General features: G+C 42.9%; 1 protein-coding gene across 1 annotated transcript in view; it reads left to right on the top strand.

Moving 5' to 3' along the window:
- The window catches only part of frem1b (Fras1 related extracellular matrix 1b), a 42,592-nt gene that overhangs the window by 556 nt on the left and 17,172 nt on the right, over window positions 1–24,864 (top strand). Inside the window, exons 2-22 of the mRNA XM_067513230.1 lie at window positions 920–1,079; window positions 4,090–4,375; window positions 4,537–4,631; window positions 5,572–5,831; window positions 6,038–6,237; window positions 6,860–7,183; window positions 7,967–8,075; window positions 8,550–8,681; window positions 13,688–14,032; window positions 14,320–14,474; window positions 15,136–15,332; window positions 15,490–15,580; window positions 16,057–16,224; window positions 16,356–16,564; window positions 17,505–17,598; window positions 17,965–18,217; window positions 18,824–19,018; window positions 22,254–22,442; window positions 22,645–22,841; window positions 22,961–23,186; window positions 23,400–23,544. Of these exons, the coding sequence (XP_067369331.1) occupies window positions 4,163–4,375; window positions 4,537–4,631; window positions 5,572–5,831; window positions 6,038–6,237; window positions 6,860–7,183; window positions 7,967–8,075; window positions 8,550–8,681; window positions 13,688–14,032; window positions 14,320–14,474; window positions 15,136–15,332; window positions 15,490–15,580; window positions 16,057–16,224; window positions 16,356–16,564; window positions 17,505–17,598; window positions 17,965–18,217; window positions 18,824–19,018; window positions 22,254–22,442; window positions 22,645–22,841; window positions 22,961–23,186; window positions 23,400–23,544 (3,797 nt within the window). The 5' untranslated portion in view covers window positions 920–1,079; window positions 4,090–4,162. The remainder of the gene's footprint in view (window positions 1–919; window positions 1,080–4,089; window positions 4,376–4,536; window positions 4,632–5,571; window positions 5,832–6,037; window positions 6,238–6,859; window positions 7,184–7,966; window positions 8,076–8,549; window positions 8,682–13,687; window positions 14,033–14,319; window positions 14,475–15,135; window positions 15,333–15,489; window positions 15,581–16,056; window positions 16,225–16,355; window positions 16,565–17,504; window positions 17,599–17,964; window positions 18,218–18,823; window positions 19,019–22,253; window positions 22,443–22,644; window positions 22,842–22,960; window positions 23,187–23,399; window positions 23,545–24,864) is intronic.

Raw genomic sequence — 24,864 nt, 5'->3', positions numbered from 1 at the left:
GTACAGCAGACCTGCAGCCGAACCCAATGTGTGGACAGTCAAAGGGTTTCATTTATTTATTTTTTTTTTGCCTGTTAATCCTTTGTCACCGCTAATGGAGCAAGTTTAGCTGCAACAATTCATCACAGATACAAAGTTGCACAGAAAAATAAAACGATTTCACGAATACATTGATAATAAATGTCCAGTTCAGAAACTCAAGAATAAATTTAGGTCCCTGGGTACATACGGGTAAATATATTGGACCCCCACACTGAAAGAGACTAAATTACTTTGACTCATTCTGTTGTGTCATTTGTATTCACTCGTGTCATTTTTGTTTGTCATTTAATGTCTATTTTTGACTTTTTTCTTGAGTAGAAAAGTTCTTGAGTAGCTGCAGCGTGTTCAGAGTGGGCAAGTTGATTGATGTCGATGCTTGTTAAATCATTTGGACCTAAAGTGGTGAAAATGAACTTGAGATGACGATGCTTTACTTGGCAGAGCTGCTCTCCTTGCTGCTAACATAGGGATTGTGTTACTTTGACATGAGCCAACATTCAGTTGCATCACCACAATGAAAAGCAGCTGCGTGCATCACTTTTGTGTTTACTTCTTATGTAGTAGTATTCGCAGCAGTAGCAGTAGTAACAGTCCCAACAGCACTAGCACGAGCTTCAGGAGCATTTGTAACAGTTACAGCAGTATCTTTAATGTCCTGTGCTGCTTCATTGTTAACCATCTGAACATGTGACTCTAGCAGAAGCACTGACTATTTGGTATGTTCAGGATAAAACTAGTGAACAATAATGTTTTTGAAACTCTGGCACAGTTACCAGCTAAAGACGGCTCGAGCCAAAAACTGTGAGCGTCACTGTTCAAAGGCTTGTGTGGGTCTGTCTGTGGTCAGATCTGAACTTAATTATGGTCTTTCATTCAGGACCCAGTGAGTCCACCTCACGGCTGCAGTGCATGTTCCCCATTCAGCAGCACTGACTCATTTCCAGTCACTGCAGCAGCTGGTGGATCGTTTACCAGACGTTCTCTCCTGTCCAACGTCGTTTCTGCAGAGACCAGGCACCAGGCCACCGTCTGTCCAGGTGAGAGTAGGAAATGGCTTCCTTTTAGTGGATTTCTCTGTTCTTATGACATTTGGCTAAAACTGTGGGGTAACTTGTGTAAACCATGACCAAACTAACTAAACCAAATTAGGTGGTAAATAATCCTGTAATGAGAATTAATACGATTAAAGTGTCTGTGAAATGTTTTTATTATGGTAAAACCAGGGTTACTCATCCTCTGGGGACCATGAATGTCTTAACCCAGCTTATCCAAAAGGGGTCTACGCTGATTTTACTGATTTAGTCTGTTTGGATGGTCACGTTTTGAATCTAACAGCGTTGGTGCAGCTGTGAACTTCACACAGTGGGTCAATAAAATGTTTTTAATCTGAAATTTAACTAGTAACTTTTGTTCATGTAGTAGAGTTAAAGCACAATGTGAAATGTAGTGAAAGCAAAGTATGAAGTAGCAGAAGATGGAAATACTCAAAGTATAAATAGCTCAAAATTGTACTTAAGTACACTGCTTACAGTAATTACATGTAGTTATTAAACACCACTGCAATTTACAACAAAACCTACGTTGAGTAAAGTCAAGATGTCGCAGAACTAGCTACCTGTGGTGATGTACCATGATCTGATTTGGTGTTTTCTTTTTGTTTTTTTTTAACTGCACAGTCCCTTTGCTAATGGTCAGGCTGGGGGGCTCTAACTTGGGGTTTTGTGGTCTAAGAAGCACCATGTGGTTTTGTAATCTGTGTCTCGTGGTTTGTCTAGTTTCAAGCCCTTTCCTCTTGTGATTGTTCCAGTGTGTGGGCTATGAGTTCCCTTATTGTTGCTCAGTGGTTGACATGGTTTACCTTTGCCTGGATGCAACACTGGTACAAGTTTGACTGCTGAGTAAAGGCAATATAAGAAGAAATGATTCCAGATATTATTGATATTTGAGGATTCGGCACCCAGACCAAGTTGAGCACCTTCATTAATTACCTATAAGAAACAGCAGACTATCATGCATTGACGTAGATACTGTATTTAATTTATCTTCCATCAGTACCTGTACAGTCCAGTGGGCCAGTCTAGGGCCACAAGAATTTCTCTCTGGCTTTGACTGGACATTTATTTTGTCATGGATCCCCAGTGCAGGATGTATGTGGAGACCTGGTCTAAAGGATGTGAACACTAGGGCCATGCAGTTTGCAGGCGGCACAATCCAGCTTCTAAAGGTCATGAGTTTCTTTCCACTACTGTTCAACTAATATCCAAAGATATTAGTTCAGTTTTGTGACCGAAATGCACAATCAACTAAATAACCCAAAATGCGATGTAGAAGTATATGTAACGTCTACACCAATGTCAAACCAGTTTCAATCCACAATTTCCAAATCAGAACTGACTTAACTCTTTTTGTTTATTTTGTTGTTAGAGTCTCCGAACTGTAGTACTGGTTTGTAAGTACCTCTGCAATCCCTGAATACGTTTCCAACCATCTGGATGATAAAGTATTAAGTCAACTAAACAATAAAAACCACTAATTTCCCATTTACTGGCTGGATGTGTCAACCTGGAAAAAGTTGACTAGGGAGTCACATATTAGCATAAGACCCCAGATTGTTCAGATGTGCACTGTGGTCTGCTCTCCCTGATTTTCGGATTCAGTGTAAAAGCACAATAATATTCCCATCCTTCAGCATCATGTCTGCTTTCACACACACAGAGCAGAAACCTCAAACTAAGGCTCATCTGTCTGTCTCAATGGGAAGCGACACACCAGCTCCAGTTGGAGGCTGCTTTGATGCTGAAACTACCCCACCCCCCTCCATGGCTTTCCCCTTGTCCTCCCCCGCTTTGCCTGTCCCATGCCATTTCCAGCACCTCTGCAGGGTGACACAGATTAACCCCGTGTTTCCTGCAGTGGGCTTTAGTTTGAAGTGAAATGGAGGGTGAAAGTGTTTTCCGGACAGGACTGTAGCAGGGAGCAGCAGGGAGAAGCTGGACTAATTAGCTACAGCCAGAAGTTAGAGGTGTTCCGATGGTATCAAAGGGCAGGCAAGGGGGTTGAGAGCTGAGTGATTTAGAAGTAAAAAGTCTGAATTTTAGGGAATCGCAAAAGCACTAAAGACGAGTTGGAGCAGAAGTGTTTTTGACCTCATCACATTCATGCCTGAGGTAAGGTCAGAGGTCATGTTTACAGCTGTTACAGCTTTTGCCTGCATAGGGATTTGATTTGCAAGGACTGCCAAGGATGTGAAGCTGAGCATTGGAGTTTTCTCATTTTCTTTTAACTTGCACCTTTTTTGATCCGTTTGTACTGTAGTAGGATTTCAAACTCTCAAACTCTGTCAAATCTACTCTATTTAGCAAGTTTTAGTTTTGCTGCACGTTTTCTGTCCGCTGTAGTCTTCAGTAGTAGCAGGGATCCCACTGTGCCCTACTTGCTCAGCATTAAACAGCAGACAGATGAGGGACCGTGGAGACCAACAACAGAGTTAGAAGAGGGGGAAGCAAAGGAGAAAATGTCTCAATTTAGTGGCCAGTCTGCATTTTAGCCTCTTATGCGTTGGCCCACAAAAAAATCATCTCGACGGCACTTCACGAACACACAGCATCATTTGAGTAACTGTTTAAGTGTAGACTTTGGGCAGGGACACCCTCCGACCCTACAGCACCTCGACAACGGAGTTGTCTGTTTCTATTTGTTTTGCCTCCACTTTACTTTAGTTTACTTCATTTTGAATAACTTTGTGATCCTGTTGTGAGAATATGCAACTTTTTTGTGATTTAAAAAAAAATGTTTTTCCCATTTTTACTTATTTTGAGTCTCTGTCATAATCTGACATTCAGAGCCCTTTCAATACTGACCAGGCCTACTGGTTACGGACTGTACCATCCACCCTTTCCTTTTAGGAAAACAATCTAAAAAATAGTAGTTATCTCAATTCATTTTCATAGAATTAATTTAAACTTCTGTCCCATGCATGTGGGCTGTTTCAGACTGAACGGAAAGCCTATAAAACACTGTAAGACTCAAGCCTTCATTCTCCTTCAGCTCTGGTCCACATCGTTCTCTGGATCACCTTTACTCCCGAGCCTGTAAACAAAGAGGCCCTGGCAGTTCCAAAATGGCTCCCGTGTTCCTGCTGCTGGTGGTGATGATGGGCGCATGTTGTGGGAGTCTGGTCCTGGTGAATTCGGGCGTGGAAGTTGCCAGAGGTCACTATGTGTTCATCACAGAGAAAGAGCTGAAGATCGCTGTGGAGTTGACTGCTGACTGTAAGGTGGAGGTGGTGACGAATGAACCCATCTTTCAGAGGGTGGGCAGGCTGACTCCACAGGTGAGGTCACACTTGCTGTGGTAAAGTGTTTAATGTCAAACAGGACAGTTTCATGGCCATCGCAAGGTTCAAAAGAACAGCTAACAGTGTCTATAAATGAATCCGCCTTTAGTTTCAGTAGCAGTACAGTGGAAGTACTTGGGTTTATTGTGTGTTTGCAGGTGTTTGACTGCAGCTTCCTAGAGAAGGAAGTGAAATACGTCCACAATGGCAGTCCTTTATTAGAGGAGGACGCAGTGATGCTGAGACTCTACAGGTCAGTTAGCAACAGCAAATGGTTTGAATCCTTTTAATGCTCTTATTTCTCTGTCAGAGCAAAACTTTTCACCAAGGCTATTTGAGGCACAGTTGGGAGCTGGTGCCTAATCTCAAACCAGTTCTTCACATTTTAGCCACCAGAAAACCATCTTTGGCCACAGAAATAGGTTATAGTTCTGGTTTCACAGTTAAATAAAACCTGGTGTTATCTGCATAGCAATAGAAATTTAGCATTGTGTTTCATAATACTGCTGCATTAAGGAGCCAAGTATAAAGTGAAACGTACTGCTCGTTTTTGACTTTCACCATTGATGTTTATGTACTATGATGTACCCTTAATCCTGAGGGGGCATCTTCAGAAAGGTTATTCCTTTGCAGGTGGTCACAGAATTTGCAACTGCTTTTGCGAGGATTTTGGAAATAATTGCAATGCAGCAAACCTAAGCCATAAGCCTTGCATGCAAACTGTAGTTAGCAAATGATTTTTCAAATCTAATATGGATGTTTCTATGAAGATTAAAGGATCTTTGAGCGCTCTAGGCGCTATTGAGACTAAGATACATGTTTATGTTAAAGCAATAGTTGGAGGGTTGGGGTCCTATAAATGATTTGTTTGTGACTAGTTTTTTGAAGAAAGTCACAAAATCATTGCTGCAGAGAGTTAAGGTGGGACTGGGCTCAGCAGAGCTATGATTCTTTGTTAGCTTGGCTACAGTCCTGAAAATTGACCAGGGGTCGTTCCTAATGTCCTATAATACTGGAGAATGATATGCTCCTCTGGCGTTACGGGGGGCAGTCGCACGCTACTCATTTTATAGCAGAAGCCATAGAAACGTTGCTAAATCCGACGGATAGTTATTTCTGGTGGTGAAACTTTGGAGTTTTTTGTTTTCATACCCTAAAAACATTCTTATAACATGTGTGCTGTCTGTGTGGAGGTTCACATCTTCAGACACGCTGGTGGAGACAATGGTTCTGAAAGTGCGGGTGGTGGACTCAAAGTCCACTCTGGTGATGTTGGGCAGCATTCCACTAGTAGTTCCTGAGTTCTACAGCCTGTCCAATGCCATCGACAGCTCCACCCTGGACATCAGAACCAGAGCTGACCTGGCCTGCACTGTCAGACTGATCACCACCGACACCAACGTCCCTGCATTGGGCCAGGTGGTGATGGAGCAGGACTCCTCGCAGAGAAGGGGTATGTCACAAACAAAACGGTTACGGCACATTGTACAAGGTTTATTTAGACAAAGGGCTTTTCAAACATGTACCTTGGTTTGGCTGCAGTTTCTTTAAACTATACTAATCCTGAACTAAATGGGGAGAAAACCCAAAGATTCAAAATGTTATACACTCATTGTAAACATACATCCTCGGCATCTGTCTGTCTTTTTTCTCCTTCAGGCAGAGAGACGGCAGCAATTTGTCCTGGAAACAAACCCTGTCTTTATGACACAAAAGAGGTTCGTTTCCTCAAAACCAGCTGCCAGGACTTTCTGCGCTCTGGCCTTAAGTACCAGCACCTCAGTCCTCCATCACCAGAGATTGATTACATACCCATTATGGTTGAGATGAGGGAGCAGGCCACCAGGACCTTGCTGGAGGTACGAAAACATTCAGAAAATACCCTGGAAGAAATTATTCTTCCAAAGAAGAGAAACTAATATCACTCTTATCTAACATTGGAGAAAACAGTGTTGGAAGAAAACAACTTTTTGAGAAGACTTGTAGTGTTGCCACTCAGAAGTGCTTTAGTTTAACAAAGTTGATAAACTGAAGACAAGTTGGACGTTATCCAGGTGAGATTAGCATCTGAGGTGATGAGAGGTTTACTGGCAGTAAGAAGGTGACATCACACTTTCATGTATTTTTCTCAGCTCTGTAGATGTGGAAGGATGTGGAGCAGGAGGTTCTGCAGGGGTTTAAAAGGCTTCAACAATCCTAAACGTTGAAGTCATTTCTTTTCTTCTTATTAGCACATAAACAGCAAAGACCTGTCATTTTTAACACGTCTGATTATCGTTTCTGAAGCAACACTTGATTCCTCTTTAATGCTACAAATAACAGCACAAGTAGAGTCAGTATGTGTTGATTTCTATGTGCTATATATTGTCTTAAAATGTACATGTGCATAACACAAGTTATGCAGATTGACACTAATTGGAAAGAAGATGTACAAGAAAAACATGAGACTTCAACTTTCTGTCCCCTTTACCCCACTCGCAGTCTGAGGCGGTGTGGTTACCTGTTCTGATCCACGGTGCAATGCAGAACCAGCCACCCCAGGCTGCCTTCATGGCCTCCTTCATCCTGGAGGTGGATCAGTTCATCCTCACCCCACTCACCACTGCCACCCTGGATGCCAAGGACCATGAGACGCCGCAGGCGAGGCTAGTCTTTAATATCACTGCCCAGCCTGCTGAAGGCTACATCACCCACCTGGATGACCACACCAAGCCTATCAAATCTTTTACCTGGCTGGACCTCCATGAGATGAAGGTGGCCTACCAGCCTCCCAACAGCAGTCATTCACAGCGACGGAACTATGAGGTACTGGAGCTTCAAATTAAAGGCAGATCGAAAAGTAAATAGGTAAAAAGGTATCAGTGTTGTAAAAAACAGCTTCGTATTTGTTGCCAAAGTGAAGGTGACGGGTACATTTTTAAATTAGTTGCTTAAATTGAATAGACACCACCAGACTTATTCTCCCGCTAAACCAAACAGTCAGCTAACGCCATTATCTAATCCAAAGCCAACATTCAGGTGCTGTTATCTGGAAGCTTGAGCGGTGAGTTAACCTACACCAAACAGAAAGCTTAACCTGTTCTAACCTGGTTCAACGGTTGTAACTGGTAAAAGCTTAGCTAACCTGAACCCGAGGCTTTATAGCTGCCAATGTGAGCTAACTCACAGCCCGCTAACGAAACGGAACCAATTTACTGCTCAGAAAATCAGGTCCGTTCTGTTTTAGCTGCTAAACTAAACCGTTAGCTTGAATATATTACCTGCCGAACCCAACAGTTACCACCACAGTAAGATCAATGCTCCAGCATATTGCTATTAAAGTAATATGAGAAACATCTAAACTGTAGCATTGCCTGAACTAAACTAGTTGTTTAAATAAAAGTGTTTGTACGGCCTGGTATAAGTTTAAAAGCCTGGGAATAGTTTATCATAATTGTAGCTGGTATTAAATTGAGTCAAAGTTAACTAAAGGAGCTGGTTTATGTGATTAAACATTAATATTTGGCTGCGCAAACATATTCAAGTCCAATATTTAAGGATATACAAATCATATATCCTGAAATATCTTGTTCATCTATCATGTTTCAGGTGGAGTTCCAGGCTATAGATGGTTCCTACATGACCAGCCCGCCCATCATGGTCCACATTTCCATCAGGGCGGCTGAAACAAACGCACCCAGAGTTTCCTGGAACATGGGTGAATAAGAAATATTACAACACGTTTTCACTGTTAAACTGTTCAGCGGAGGACGTGCATATGTGTAACTGAGAAAATGTATTTGAAGTTAAAGTACTCGATGCAGAAAAATGTCCTCTCTGACATATATATTATCCCTGTTTTATAAGATTTTGTTTACCAGTGCATCAGTGTGGTAAACATCATTTTTTATTATGTTGAACACAAATGAAATTAATGATTATTTTCAACATGGCTTGATCTGCAGATTTGATTGATAAACCATAAAATCAGAAACAAATAATTGCGTTCATGTGGTCTTTTATTTTATCTACTGTGAAGTTTATAAGAAAACTTACAAGAAAATGTTATATTTAAAGGTCAAGGTTTTCCGGTTTGTCTGCAGAAGTCTTCATTTTTAAAGTATGAAAGCTGTGACCATGTAGTGGAGATTTCCTCCTCAAGAGGTAATGACTTTAAACTGTGGGGTTTCAGGTCTGGACCTGTTGGAGGGTCAGTCCCGACCCATCACCTGGGAGGAGCTGCAGATAGTTGACAAAGACAACATTAACGCTGTCTACCTGGTGGCTGTGGATGGACCTCTACACGGACGTCTTAGTGTCAGAGGTGAGGGGTTAAAGGTCAATGGTTCATCTAGATGGTTTGTAGCATAGATAAAACACAGCTTACATTTGTGTTTCCAGAAAGTATGTTGTTATGTTACAGCCTTATTCTAAAATGTATCAAATTCATTATTTGCCTCAAACGTTTACAAACAGTATCACATAATGACATTGTGAAAGATGTTTGTTTGAAATCTTTGCAAATTTATTAAGAAAAGCAAATACAAAATAAATCACATGTACATAAGTATTCATGGCCTTTGTCGTGACATTAAATTGAGCTAAATTTCCACTGATCATCCTTGAGATGTTTCTACAACTTGATTGGAGTCCACCTGTGGGAAATTCAGTTGATTGGACACGATTTAGAAAAGGATACACCTGTCTCTATAATAGTTCACAGTGCATGTCAGAGCACAAACCAAGACATGAAGTCCAAGGAATTGTCTGTAGACCTCAGAGACAGGATTTTACCAAGGCACAGATCTGGGGAAGGGTACAGAAAAATGTCTGCAGCTTTGAAGGTCCGAATGAGCATAGTGGCCTCCATCATCTGTAAATGGAAGAAGTCTGGAACCACCAGGACTCTTTCTAGAGAGGGCTGGCTGGCCAAATTGAGGGATGGAGAGAGAAGGGTCTTAGTCAGGGAGGTGACCAAGAACCTGATGGTCACTCTGAAAGACCTCCAACATTTCTCTGTGGAGAGAGGAGAGCTCTCCAGAAGAACAATCTCTGCAACACTCCACCACTCAGGCCTGTATGATAGAGTGGTCAGACGGAAACCACTTCTCAGTAACTGGCACATGACAGCCCGTCTGAAGGACTCTTAGACCACGAGAAACAAAATTCTCTTTTCTGAAGAAACAAAGATTGAACTGTTTGCCTGAATGCCAAAACCAGGCACCGCTCACCACCTGGACAATACCAATAAATCATGGTCGTGGCAGGATCATGCGACGGTTCATCTTTCAGCAGGACAGCTAAGATAACAAAGAAGTGGCTATGGGACAACTCTCTAAATTTCCTTGAGTGCCCCAGCCAGAGTCCAGACTTGAACCTGATTAAACACCTCTGGTGAGATCTGAAACATTGGCTGTGCACCGATGTTCTCCATCCAACCTGATGGAGGTTGAGAGGTACTGCAAAGAAGAATGGGAGGAACTGCCCAAAAATAGGTAACAAAAAACTGCTTTGATGTTGTCATTATAGGATATTGTTTGTAGAACTTGAATTTAATCCAGTTTGAAATAAGGCCGTAACATACCAAAATGTGGAAGTTGTGAATGCTTTCTGGATTCACTGTATGTAGCAGCTCGTTGTTTACTTCTAAAATAAAAAAAAAAAAACCTCAGCATGATCATCATTGGATGCAGCACATAAACTGTATGTAGATGATGACTGAAAGTAGCAGCATGGACCTTTATTTATACGCACTTTGCTGATTCCCCATTACTTCACTAAAAAAGTCTGCACACCTTCAGAGGGATTCTCTGTCTTTATCTTCTGTCCTTTAATTCCCGGCTGGTATTCCAACACACACTGCCCTGGGAAGTCCTAGACAACGTCATCTGGCCTTTTCCGCCCTTTTTCCTCCATGTGTTGTCCATCCGTCAGGGACTGTGGTGTGGCTGGGGAAGCATATGTCCAGTGGCCCTGCATGTGTTTCCTAATCAGGTGTAAAATGGGGCCGCGGCCACTTCGCCAGGGGGCCGTGGCAGCACTGAAGCTGACGCTGCCGCGCTCTCTGTCCACGTCTGTCCCTTCCAGCCGAGCATGTCGGGAGACGGCCTCTTTGTGTCGTACAGGGAGCGACAGCTGAGCAGATTGGAGGGACTTATGCTGCTTCATGCCACCGTGCACAGGGAGCAGATGCACTGTCCCCACAGGATTTCATGCTACCAGCTAGGAGGAGGGGTCACTGAGGGGGGTGGTGATGTGGTAGGAGTACGGGGATCCCCCGGGGGGTTTCGGGCAGGGAGTTAACCTTTCATGGCTGTTTTAAAAGTATAGAAACAGAAGGAACCGCAGAGGAAGAGGTCATGTGTTTTGAATTGATTCTGGTTTCAACACATTTTTCCCAGTCAGGCCGATTTTTCACGTGGTCTTTCTTGAATGTGGACACAGTCACTAATTTCATTCATGACCTGCAAATGCAACTTGCAGTGGGCTTTTAGTAAGGTCATCTGTATTTAGAGATTAATTTATCATAATTCAGGAATTCATACACTTCAAGTCTCAAAACTTGCCTAAATTTTGTTATTGCTCATTCTGCTGCTACTACTAGAGACTACTGTATATCAAATACTATGGATTTAATCTGATGTGTTTTGCCGGAGGTTTTGCTTATGATGCTTAAAACAAGTTTATTTTATATATATATGTATTATTGTAATTCCAGAGGCTCGAAAGGTTTGCAAACGCCTTACATTCACCAAAGAAACTAGAGACCTCATCTTGTAAGAATATATAATCAGTTTATGATGCAGTAATCCGAATGCTTCAGAACCTGCCTTAGAATTATTCAGCTGCAATACAAAGCCAAAAGTCAAACTAACTAGTCCAACAGTCCTGCGCTCAATACTTCTTCATGTAGGAGATAATGGCCAATTCGTGTTCAAATATTCAGCTGCCACTGCCTAAAAGCACTGGAGGATTTATTGCAGGATTACTAGATATTACTAGCTTAAATGTAGTTTGGTGTTAATACTAACCTGCCATGCAAGGTGCTCTTACTTTGGATTGAGACTTTTTGTTCTACAAATAGCTGTGATGCCTTCCAGGCATTTCCATTCTCACAACTATACAGAGGCCCTCAGATTCATTGCAATGCATTGGGTGGTTGGAACTATAGATAATATATTAAATTTGATTACCTTTTTACATATTTACTACTAAAAGCTGCTTAAATACACTTATCTTAATTTGGAGACATGTGGTGGAACCTTTCAGTGACTCATTGAACAGCAATATTTCTGTTGTACTTGTGTTTGGAGTGAGAGGCAGATGATATAGGAATTTTAGTTTTGTGTATTTTTGGCTTAGTGCAATTAGACACAATAAGAAATGTTAAAAAGTCATTTCTGAAATATCTGACCTACATATTTGACAGACATAGACTAGATTTATGATGATGTAACAACAAAAAAGAATCTGCAGACTTATTTAGTTGACAAAAGGTTTAGGTAGACAAAACCTTCCTCCAACAGAAAAGAGTTGAATGAGTGAAGATGTTGAAGGTGTATAAATAGTTCATTTATGAATGTAGAAATTATTGGACAGTGTAAACAGAACTGTTGTCCTCTTTCACTGTTATCAACTCGATTTTTGCCATGAAACATCAGAGAGGATGCAGTAAATCCACAGAGTATGTTAGTAGGATGGTTGTTGAAACTTTTGTCCCACTGGGCAGGTTTCCACCCCCCTCCCATGTTGGACAGCAGCACCTGCTCCTGCATTATTGTATCTCCTCCATTTGGATGCGTATTTAGAAGCCGACCAAAGTTTGGCTCGGCTCTGCACACGCGCCCAGTCTGTAGGAAGGCCTTAGTAGATGCTGCGGTGGAGCTGCGTCTCTGAGGAGCGGGATGCTGCTGACCCTCGATGCTGCAGCATGGGGACAGTCACTGCAGGCTTCGTCCAACGCCTTCAGCCAAATGGATGGCAGCCTGTCCTGCCACACACTCCCTCTCTCTCTGTGATACACACACACACACGCACGCAAAGTCCTCCCAGCTCATTTTTCCTTTATGGGCCTGTTGCCCAATGCCACCTTTGGGCCCAATTACCAAGTTGTTTCCATCACTTGGACCAGTCGCCGGTTCCCTTCGGTAAAGTTGCTAATGAGGTTCGGGCTCGCGAACCGCTCATCTCTCAATCTGTCTGCTGACCTTGCCCTTCTGTCTCTCTGGCACATGCGAGGAGACAGGAAGCCCCCATCCTGGCAACGGCCAGGCCACCGGGAAGGACGCCATGTTTTACCCCACCGGTGTTCACAGCACAAACCCCAGCCAGCGCCTCGCGGTGCCTTCAGGCGCTAAGAGAAACTTGTTATTTCCAAGTGACAATGGGAGAAAAAAATCAGCGCATGTGTTGGAGACGGTAATTGAATCAAAGTGCGAAGCGTTGGCTGGAAAAAGAGCCGTCCGCTGACAACAACACATGTCCGCCAGTCGGCCGCCAATCTTGTGGCTCTCTACTGTTAGCATTAGCATGTAGTAGAGAGTGAGAAAAAGGCCAGCCAGCAGCAGAGAGCTGACAGATGGAAACACCCTACATTTCATTAATGTGGGGCACAAGTTTTTCATGTTCAGTCCAACTCTTCAAACTGTTAGCGAGTTCGCACTCCGCACTCTGTTTGAAACAGAAATGTTCAGTCCTGCATTTGAGTTGGAGTTGTTGAAGCCAGTTTGTTAAATGCTTTAACCAATGCACATCACTGTCAGCAGTAACTGCCCACATTCAGTGGCTGGAAATATTCCCATTGCTATGACTCTGTTTGCAGAAAAAGGTGAAAAAAACATCATTGTAACATGTAATTAGTTTGCAAAAAGTGGTGGGATTCCTTCCACTGTGAAAAACACAACCTCAAACCTCTTGAAACACTTAAAACTGGACAACAATGTAAAGCATATGGAGATGAAGATCAGCCCTCTGCAGCCATGGACGATGGCAGAAGTCCTTTAATGGCTAAATAAATGGAACAGCTTTTTAATCCTTGATAGCAGCTACAGCAAGTACCAAAGACTCATGAAGTTCACGGCTGTATGTGTGATAGATGATATGTTGTCCTTTTACAATAGACACAAAGAAAATGTTTAAAAGAACTTAAACAGTTAAGTTAATTCTCAATTCAATCTTTCAGATCTGTGATTTCAAGTCAGTTCAGCCTGTTTTTTGTGAGCTGTAAAGTTTTCTGTGAATCAAAACTAAGTTGAATAAACTTAACATTAGCTGAACTTAATTCTTTTGACCTTTACATGTTTTTATTTTACCTGTACGTTGTGTTTCCAGGTGGGAAGGCCTTTATGTTTCATGTGCGAGACCTAAGGGAGGGCGCTGTTGTCTACCATCACTCTGACAGCGACACTACCCGTGACCACATCATCTTTCGCATCAGCGATGGCCTCCACAGCATCCGCCACAAGTTACCAATTAACATTCTGCCCAAAGATGACTCTCCGCCCTTCCTCATCAACAATGTGGCAGTCGAAGTGCAGGAGGGCAGCACCGTGAGGCTGGAGGAGTACATGCTGTCAGCCTCGGACCTCGACTCTAGCGACGACTACATCCTCTACCAGATAGTCAACACACCACGGGCCGGGCAGCTGCTAAGAAAGACCTCCACCTTTGGGACAGGTGAGAGTGGAGCTGTTTAACTGGTGACAAATGGTAAACACAAAGACTATGTCCCTCGAAAGTTAACGCGATTTGATGTAGCTTTACATTTTTCCACCACTTCCTAAACTGCCCTATGATCCCGCTAAAGCTTTAACTACTTTTCTTTTTGTCTGAGATGGATGCATTTTGTACTATACAACATTCTGACAGATAAACCTAATAAACTAAGACAACAACCTCAAACAGGTCAACATCTACTAAATATATCTGCAGTACCTCATCACATTGTGGCCCCTGCTGTATAGCCCCACATGCAGGAGTCCCAGTGGACAGTTTCCTGCAGAGGGACCTGATCCAGGGTCAGATCTTCTACCAGCACTCAGGAGAGGAACAGTTTGAGGACTCCTTCGACTTCACACTGTCTGACAGTCACCAGCCCCCCAACCTCTCCCAGACATACGTGAGTTAAAGACGTGACATCCTGCTGCATCTGCAAATATTGTTTTGAGAGACCGTTTGCAGATACTTCAGTGCATTTCTATACTACTTAAAATTGTGGTTTGTATTTACTATATGTAAGAAAATATACTTGAAATTAAACATTAGTAAAATGTTAAAAAATACACTTTGAGTGAGAATGGAAGTTTATTCGTGCAACATGTATTTGAATACATGAACTATAACTTAATGGTTTTTTAAAATAATACAATTCAGTGTACTTAAGTCTAGTAAAGACTATTTTTATTTAAACTAATTTACATTTAGTCATTTGTCAGTTGCTTTTATCCAAAGCGACTTACAAGTGAGGTACAAGGCAGCAAAAATCTAATTCAAGGAAAAAACATCAAAGCAAAGTCCTATAAGAAAAGTGTTCACAGTTCACGAGATGCAAGTGTGAGAACAGTTATTTATTTATTTTATTTTCTATTTGTTACCATCTGGTTGGATACTTATTGTAGAGTAAGTGCAGTGCATGGTAGTACAAAGAAACATAATGTGATTAGTTATATTTATGACCAAAAGAAACTGACAGGGTGGTTAACGGGTACTTGCTGATATTAAAGTACACTTGAAGCATACTATATATAAGCCCCTCCCCCCACCCCACTCCCGTTTATCAGACGGTGGTGGTTCATGTTTTCCCGGTGAAAGACCAACTGCCGGTGGAAGTTTCCGGCAGCGTTCGCTCTCTGACAGTGAAGGAGACCGAGATGGTTTACATCACTCAGGCTCACCTCCACTTCACAGACCGAGAGCATCCAGACACTGACCTGACCTACGTCATCACCAAGCCCTGCTTCAGCCCCCTGCATCCTGGGTAAGGATGGGCTTTCTTGAACCTGATAGATGCAGCACGTGGTCTAAATCCATCAACAGAGAAAAATACACCTGATTTAGACTTTTAATTTGTGTTCTGCAGCAACTCAGAGCTGTTGACTCTGAAGTGAAATTGAAGCATGTTCTCTCTTCTCCAGGCTGATGGATGCAGGACGCCTGTTCTACACCGACAGCACCACCACCATGAAGAAAGACCACATGGTGCCAGTGTTAAGGTCTTTCACACAGGTTTGAACCACACAAAAACAAATGTACCGCCTCGTGAAATAGGGACTTATATCTGTGCTGTGATGATCTCATTGCCAAAGACTTTCATTTTAATGTCTATGCTGTTATATATTTCTGCAGTTTTACTCATTTTCATGTTAATTGCAGAAATATTTATGCTTTCTTTAAAACTTAGCACCTGGCTATACACTGCACATTAACGAATAAAGTTTCAACCCTACATAATGTGACACAGGCAATGACAGATTTTTCTTGTTTTGAGGGTTGAAAGAGCGTATTAGTCTCAGCAGGTGGGTGTTGAAGTGATGTTTAAAAAGAGAAAGATATCACCAAAGAAACTTCATCATTGTCAGAGTTTGTGTCACTCAAGTTAAGCTTGAAGTAGATCAGCACAAATCAACATTTTAAAAAATTCCAAAATATTTGTGTTGTAATGGGCAATTGAAAGTTCATATGTTACTTCCTCCTACCTGCAGCATGCAGTGAACCACATGAAAGTGGCTTTCATGCCTCCTGTGGAGGACATCGGCCCAGAGTCGCTGTTTGTTCAGTTCATCTTCTCTGTCGGCGACCACCACGGTGGCACCGTCTCCGGCCTCCTCTTCAACATCACCGTCACTCCTGTGGACGACCAGGCGCCAGAGGTCAGAGGTCAAACAGAGACTCGGCTCTCCCAGCTGTGAGATTAGTTGGTGCAGAGTACATGAAGGCTGGCAGAGAAAATTAGGATGCAGGTGTTTGGTCCTTATTGTGGGGTTCTCTGTGTGGTTCCCAGGCTTTCACCAACCTGCTGCGGGTGGAGGAGGGTGGAGGTGCCTTCGTGACAGAGGAGCATTTACTGGTCCAAGACCGGGACAGCCAGGTGGATGTGCTGAGGGTGGAGGTTCAAAGGACGCCTCGTCACGGCCGGCTGGACCTCCAGGGCCGGATGCTGCATCAGGGAGACTGGTTCACCCTGCAGGATCTGAGAGGACTCCGACTCAGGTCAGAAAGGAAGTGTGAGTGTGATTATGAGCCGCATTTCTTTCTTTCTGAGGACCTGCTTGAGTTTAAAGCCCTGACAATGTGGATCTTCAGAAAGAGTTAATGATGAAAAATGTAAAAAAGCATCTAGCTTTTAATAAATGGTTACTTTAAGAACAGAAGAAGTACTCTGCAGTCACATGACATGACAAACCCGCGCTCTTGTTCTGATTGTTTGATGGATCGTTGCTGCAGTTACATGGAGCCTAAACACGATCAAAGTTGTGTGAATATTACAGAGAGCCAACACTAATGAGATGCTAGGGTACCTCACTTACATGATTACACACTGCAGACATGTAAACATTGACCCACATGAAGTGTTTCCTCTGTCAACTGTTAGTCTGCCTCCGCTTTCATGGGATTTTAGTAGAGTTAGTGTTTACAGAGTCCTTGTTATTGTGTTTGCTGATCCAGCAGCTGAAGCCGCAGAAACGTAAAGCGAAACCTCAGGAGGAAACATTCAATCAGACCTGGCGTTTGGAAGTGGGTAGTTAAATGAGTTGTAAATGAGTGGTCCATTATTTCTTTTCTTAAACCACAAATCTTTTGGTCTCGGTGTTCTCACATGGAGAATCAGTAATGCGAAACAAACCCAAACAAAGCAGTTCCAAATATTACACTTGGTGCCAATGAATATAAAGTGTTGGCAGTGCTAACATGGTTGTTTGTTTGGACAAACTGGTTCAGATTTCATCGTCTCAGCCGTACACGAAACTAAACATGGTCCCTCTTCTTTAATGCAGAGCAAGACGTCTAGTAACTGCTTAGATTGTTGGAAGACGCTTAAATTTTCTGCTGTTTGAAATCTGTCGTGTGTAAATCACTTTGAATTACACAAACCTATGTGAAAGTTAGTGTGTAGTAATAAAGTCTAATTGACTGACTGCCTGTGTTGCAGGTACATCCATGATGACTCTGAGACCACTGAGGATGAACTTGGTCTGAAGGTGACGGATGGTCTGAACTCCGCCGACGTTGTCCTGCTGATACAGGTGCATATAGAACTTCATGAATCATCTTCCTGTGATAGCGAAATTAGTTCACTGCAGCATCAGAGCTGCTATGGTTTCAACCAGCAGCTTCTCCATGTCATTAGCAGAGTCTAAAGAAAGGTAGAAATCCAGTCTCAGGCTTTTTTCTTCAAGTCTATGTCCAGTATCTTCCTGCGTCCTAACAGTACAGTGGAAAATGTCCCACTGTAGCTGGAATATTTTCTAAGGTCTGAGTGACGGTCGTCCTCTTAGTGGTGGATGTAATCTGAAAACATGGTTGTAACATTTCTGTAGTTTCTCAGTTCCCTCGTGAAGTCACAAACTGTGACTGCAGTGTGATCTGACTAATTCTCCTGCTTTCCTCAGGTCTCGCCAATGAATGATGAGCCTCCCCAGCTGGGTGGAGGTCTGCTGGGGGAGCTGAGGTGCGAGGAAGGGGGCCGGGTCCAGGTGACGGTGGACTACCTGTCGGCCACGGACCGGGACAGCGACGACTCCAGACTGACCTACATGCTGGCCCGCAGCCCAGGCGGAGGGGAGCTGCAGAGAGCCGGGCTGGTTGTGGACAAGTTCTCCCAGCAGGACCTGCTGCAGGGACACATCTACTATGTCCACACAGGTTAGGAAACCTCATGGGAGACCAGACTGTGTTGAGGGGACATGGTATTCTCAAGTTGTAAATCATTAATAATGTCTAAATGGTCTTTTTGTTCCTCGGCTCAAACCCTTTTAGTTCTGCACTCCGTCCTCTAAAACAGAAACAAGTCAGTTACTTTGTAGTGTGGTGATTCTGGACATGACTTTTTTAAAGTGTTGTCCTTATGCAGCTTGGCCGTAGTTAGCTGTTATGAGCCGCAGCTTTTTCTACGTTCAAAGCCTGCACTTGATACAAACCCTGTAGTTTTTGTGTGAGCACACATGATGGACACCAGTGGAAGATGGTGACCAGAGGTGAATTTCAGTAAATTTGACATAATGTGTTTATAGCCGAAAATAACCAGTTTCTCAGACACTGTACACACTAAAGAATTTAAATATTGTGCACAGGTGCCCAATCAGGAAGAGCTTGATATTTTGAAGCAGTGATATCTTTAGGAAATGCACATTCTAATCCTACTGTAGTTAAAGAATCTCAACTTTTTGTGGTCATAACTGCTGATTCACACAAACCGAAAACTTGCAGAAGCTCTTTGTTAAAAAAGTCTCGGTCGCTCTCTGTGTTCAGGAGGAGAGATTGGACCAGACCCTGTGTTTGACACTGTCACCCTCATCATCTCTGATGGTGATGCTGGGGGGATAGACAGCTGTTGCCACGGAGACGCCCCACCACCACCTGTCCCTCTCCATGGAATGCTTCCTGTTTATGACCTGAACATCACAGTCCTTCCTATTAACAACAAAGTCCCCTCCATCACTCTGGGTAAGATCTCTTTTTCTTCAATCTCACAGCTCAAACGTGAAAGAGAAATCAATCACCTCCATCATGTGCCACGAAACCTTTTTGGTTTCTCTAGTCTGCTGTAGAAAGGAACTTTGGCTCTGCAGCTGTTCGGAGACTCCAGACTAACAGTTGGGTTGTTGTGACGCTGGATTGAGCAGTCAAACACAGTAACTGCTGATTTCAAACATTTTAATAGGTTTTCCCGGCCACCTGGATGCTGATTTAAATTAGTTTAATTATCGGCGTCAAGATTTGGAGATACAGCCCAAAGCACAGAGCATCAATGAGACGTGTCAAATTTTTTTTGTTGTGGTGACAGAACATAAAAGCTGGGTAGCTGCAGCTCGGCCCCCTGCCCTCACACTGTCATAGTTTTAGCTGTTCTCTGCTGTGTTGTCTATCTGTAATCAGGGAGGGGGATCAGAGGAACCTGGCTTCCTCAGGTACATTTCTCCTGGTGGGCACTGACTTCTTTGTCATTTAGACATGTAACCAGACTTCTGACCTGCTTTTCACACCATATGCAGCACAAACGTCTGCAGACAGGGAAAGTATTGGAGTGTAGTGTCCAGATGAAGGAGGATTAAATGACCTGAAATGTCTGATTAAGTTACTTCCTCTCTTGTATTAGTGAAATTTAGACAGGTTGAACTGTGAAAAGGAATAATTAAGAATGAAATCCGTATCTTCTGTCACTACCCATTTAACACCTGTGAGTCATCCCTTCAACTTAGTTTCTGATGACTGATCTGCTGCATGTACACATGAATTTACTGGTACACGGAGTCAGTCGACTCCTGTGCAGGTAAACACACTGACTGCAAGGACAGGTTTTTTTCTGGTTCTCGCTCCATTAAAGGGTCGTTTGAGACTCAGACTTGGGTTAGAGGTTCGGGGGAAGGGTTAATACGTCCTCACAATGACAGAAAAACAAACGTGAGTGTTGTGTTGTTGCTGCTCTTCACTGCTCACAATCCTCTTAATGCAGCGGAGCAACCCTGACCCCAACAGCACGCTGTCACATATCAGTACAACACACACTCTGCACTGGGAGGGGGAGTGGGAACATACAAAACGTACACCACACACTCTCACACGCTCACACTGCCCCATGGGGGGGATGACAGTTCTCGCTGCAGTCAGAGCCAAGAAGAGGGATTGGAGAGAGCTCAGTGGTTATCAACGGAGACCAGTGACCACTGGGACATGCACTGGGAAGACTGGGAGAGGTGTGTGTTTGTGTGTATGTGAAGGAGAGAGAGAAAGAGATCACAAGGGATGATTTATTCACATTTATTCAAACTGCAACAAATCTCCATAGCTCATTTTGTTTGTTCCCAAGTTCATACAATCATGATTTTCCTTTAAAAAATACAATTTCATTTGTTTCAATGTGAATCGGTTTCTTCGAAGCCTTGTGGCAGAATGAAAAGCATCAAAAAATTGATTTCAACCATCTCTGCTACTTAAATTATTTGAATTTAAACATGAACAAAACCAATGATACATTCAGATTTTGTTACTTTACTGTATTATCACTTCACTGTACACTTTAATTGAAGATTTACTAAAATCTATTTACAGAAAGAAAAGTTGAAATTTTGTTTCTCATGTAGTTTCTTTATTTTACAGAATCAAAAAAACTTTAGGATTAACATTTGAATTCCATTAAAATGTCAGAAGTAAAAGTACTCTCTAAAAGTACTATGTACTGCATTTTAAATTTTTGGATTAAAATTATTGACAAATTATTGTTGCATCTGTTAAAGAGGCTAATTTTGATATAAACAGCAGTATCTCACCCAGGCAGCAATAATGTGTTTTTTTAAACTCTAATAACAGGTCAATAATTAATCTTTGATTATTATATGTATTAATCTGAAGTCATTACATACATGTGGAGGGAAAATGTTCGGGATTTCCCTGAGAATTGTGGTGGACTAAAAAGTATAATGTAGCATTATTATTAAATAATAGTAAAGTTTTGAAGTTACGTTTTCCATTTAATTTCATATTAAATCTCTTTTAAACTAAATAATAATTAAGACACGATGATAAAAACTGAATTTGATTGTTTCTCAGTTTTAGACAAATAATCAACATTTTAAGTTGGTGTAAAAAGCTTAATCTCAGACGTAAATAGTTTTTTTTTTGTTTTTTTTACATGCAGAATGTGTGTCTGCAGTGTCATGCAAACAATTTAGCGGGAGCTTCTCTCGGCTAACGAGGTTGGCGCCAACAAGTTTAAGTGAAATCTCACTATTGTCTGCTGGTATTATATGTACACACACACACACACACACACACAGCTGGGGGAGATTATCATCCTTATGTGTCTGTGTGTTTCCTGGGAGAGCATGGATGTTGGACAATGAACGCCTTTACAAAACACGGCAGAAAGAAGCACATCCCTCGGTTACAATAGCGGACGTGAACTCGCCGCCTCTCTGGCCGGATTACTGCAGTGCTACTAGCTTCAGGATAACTCTCTAATCCTGCCAGCGTATCTCCCCACTCATTCAGCAGCAAGCTGTGCAGGGCTTTTTGGGGGGGGGGGTGCGTATGTTTCTTGGTCTAATTAATTAGCAGTGAATAAAGAGGCAGAGTAAGAGCATTAGCGCTGCGAAACAAGAGGAATGCAGCTTTACCTTGTTTCTTTAGATAGATTTATCAGCGAGATCCAGGACTGTCCATTGTTAATGCTCACACACACACACACACACACACACTCTGATACACTGAATACTGTTTCATTCTGGCTGCATAGATTCAGGTTTGTGTTAATTAACGAGAACGTGAAGGAAGATGACATGATGGATTCATTAGCAGCCGAGTAAGAGATGGACGAACGCACAGAAGAAAATTATTCTGGCACATTTCCCTTAAAATGAAATTAGCTTTACATCCCTGGAGAAGTAAGAGAAAAAAAACTAGCATATGTAAATACAGCTTAATTATAACTATACATAAAATAAAGCCATTGTCAAATTGTGCGATGGGAAGGATAAGAGAGTTCGCTGATGGCTGTGGTGTTAAGGTTGCTTCTGAGTGTTGAACTGAGGTGGTAGAAGTTCACAAAGATGTCAAAATGCGACTCCTCACCTTAAAAGTACTTTAAAGTCAAGTTGAAGATATTTACTGACAATAATTGTGAGTAACTGTACTGAGTATCCCTCATGAAGTTTCCATGATAGTGGTTTTCTTGTGGGTTGAGGTGAGTCCATGTTGGTGGTGGATGAGGGCTCCTCGGCATGTCTCTGTGTGGGGATCCTTGGGGCGTCAGACCCGGACAGCCCCTCCAACCAGCTGACCTTCCACCTGGAGACCCCCCCGATGCACGGCTTTCTGGAGAACACGCTGCCAGCACCTGGATCTGAGAAGAGCAACGCAGGAGTTCGACTGGGTCAGTGTGTGTGTTGTTTGTGCGCATGTCTTCCTATAGTTGTGTGAACAGGATTTTAGTTTTCTGTTGGAGGTCTACACTGGTTTTCAGGGTTCAAGTCAGGATCAGGGTTGTGGTTGGTGTTTAAAGAGTAACTTAAGGCTAAATAGTTTCTCAACAAACATCAGATGACAACAACATACAGTGTTTGCCTTATTCCCAGAATCCTTTGGTCTTATTGACATGACCTCTGGCTTCATCAACTACGTCCAGTCAGAGCACAAAGGGATGGAGCCAACAGTGGACCAGCTGTCCATCAGCGTGAGCGACGGGCTGCACCGCTCTGCCCCCGTCCCCCTCTACATCATCATCAACCCAACGAATGATGAGACACCTTCTCTGCTGCTCGCCAACTTCACGGTACGACCATGTCAACACTAACTTAATCTTACTCCTTTTCCAACATTTTATGTTTATTATTATCTGCCTGGAGTTGCTTCTTGATTTGGATAGTAACTCTTGTTGTCCTCTTCCTGCAGGTGAAGGAGGGTGGGATGAGGGAGCTGACTCCCTCCATACTAAATGCTCTGGACCTGGATGCCCCTCCAGACCTTCTAACCTTCATGGTGGTGCAGCCCCCGGCCCACGGCAGCCTGATCAACGGCATCTATGGCTCTGAGATGAACCGCTACAAGGAGATGGGAGCAGACCTCCTGCGGAGGAGCCTCCCTGTCACCTCCTTCACCCTGCAGGAGGTCCGACAAGGTGGGAGGAGGACAGGTGTAACTGTTAACGTAAACAAATGACAGCATCAGGGTTCAGCTATCACATGCAAGTTTGTACTTGTGGATTTAGTTATTTCTAAAGACCAGTGAAAGAACTTTTCGTGGGGACATCAAACAGGATTTCGAGGAATCTCGTATTTTTCATCCTCCTGCCCGTTTCTCTCCACTCCTCTGCCCCCTCTCCCCTCTACAGGCATGAAGATCATGTACATGCATGATGACACGGAAACCCTGAAGGACGTTGTGTCTCTGCGGCTGACAGATGGTGTCCACACAGTCCTGGGGACGGCTCAGGTCACCGTGCTGCCGGTCAATGATGAGAAACCACGACTGCTCAAGTACACACACACAGAAAGTTGACTCAAAATGTTCCCACATCTAACCTCTAAACTGGTCCCTACATACACACGATAACTATAAGCACACACAGAAGCATGAACATGAGGATTAAGCATTTAATTGACTATGTGACTGTGTGAGGCCCGGTTCAGCACTAAATTCTTTAATTGAATTGAAAATCCATACATCCACCATAGTTACCCCAAACCTCAGTGGTACCTTTTAATTTTCATTGGTTCCATTTTTATAAAATGTGTTGTTTATCTTGTAATTTGCACATAATTTCTCAAAAGAAGTTTCGCCGACATTTGAAATCAGAAGAAATTTAAAGTCTGGCAATTTTCAGCATTTTTCTGCCTCCACGGATTTTTCATGTGCAGAGTCCAACCAGAACCTCCTGCTATTGTGTCCATCTGTGCCACAATGTATCTGAAAACAACATCTGTCAGTGTTTACTTGTATTCAGATTACTTATTAAAACAGCAGAGTAATAATCAGATTACGTCTTACAGATTGTAACTGTATCGTGATAAAAGGTGCTGAGGGTGAGTTCAGGCATTGCTCCATGTGATGACCTCCACCCCGCTGCTTTCCCTGTCTGTTGACTTTTGTCCTGGTTAGAAATCTGGTTACACGTACAGGGAAATCCCTGGTCTCTAGGAGAAACCTACCCAGGGAGGATTCTTAGCAATCTCAAAACAGCCTTAAAACTTACAACTTTAAACTTAAAATGTTGTAAAATCACAAGACTTGTTACAACAAAGACACCAGCCTTGTCATTTTGATGTGCGGTGTGCTAATATTCTAGCTGCACTTGTGCCCCATTAGTAGGCTAAATGTTAGGTTTTTAAAATTTGGAATTAGAGCATAGACTTGTTGAAATATGTCCCAACCACCATTTGTAAAATCTCACATCTGCTGAACAAGCTGCAGAATTAGATATAAATTTGACTTTAACTTCAGTCTGTGTGGGACCTGCACTCACTGTAGCAGAGTGTCAGTGTGCTGCTGGGAGCCCAGGATGATGATGTGTCCTGGTTAGGTCAGGGAGTCCTTAGTCGGGGGGAGGGGGGGTGTAAGGAGGGATGACTTGTGTGCTCATGTGGCCAGTTTTGCATGAGTGGGTGGTTAGAGGAAATCTGTGACCCCCCCCCCCCCCTTCCATAATGTTTTCATTTGAGTGATTGGTATTTTGCATCCTTGACTGGGCTGCTCATGCTGTCACATCCTCCACAGCCCCCCACCTTACTGTCCCCAGTTCAGGAGTTGGTGTGCGTGGGGGGGCTGGCGTAGGCCGAGCTAGTAGTGTAAAGGGCACC

This window comes from Channa argus, chromosome 8 (assembly GCF_033026475.1).
Source record: "Channa argus isolate prfri chromosome 8, Channa argus male v1.0, whole genome shotgun sequence".
NCBI lineage: Eukaryota > Metazoa > Chordata > Actinopteri > Anabantiformes > Channidae > Channa > Channa argus.
Note: the sequence above shows the minus strand (reverse complement) of the source record. Positions and strands in the feature narration are given on the sequence as shown.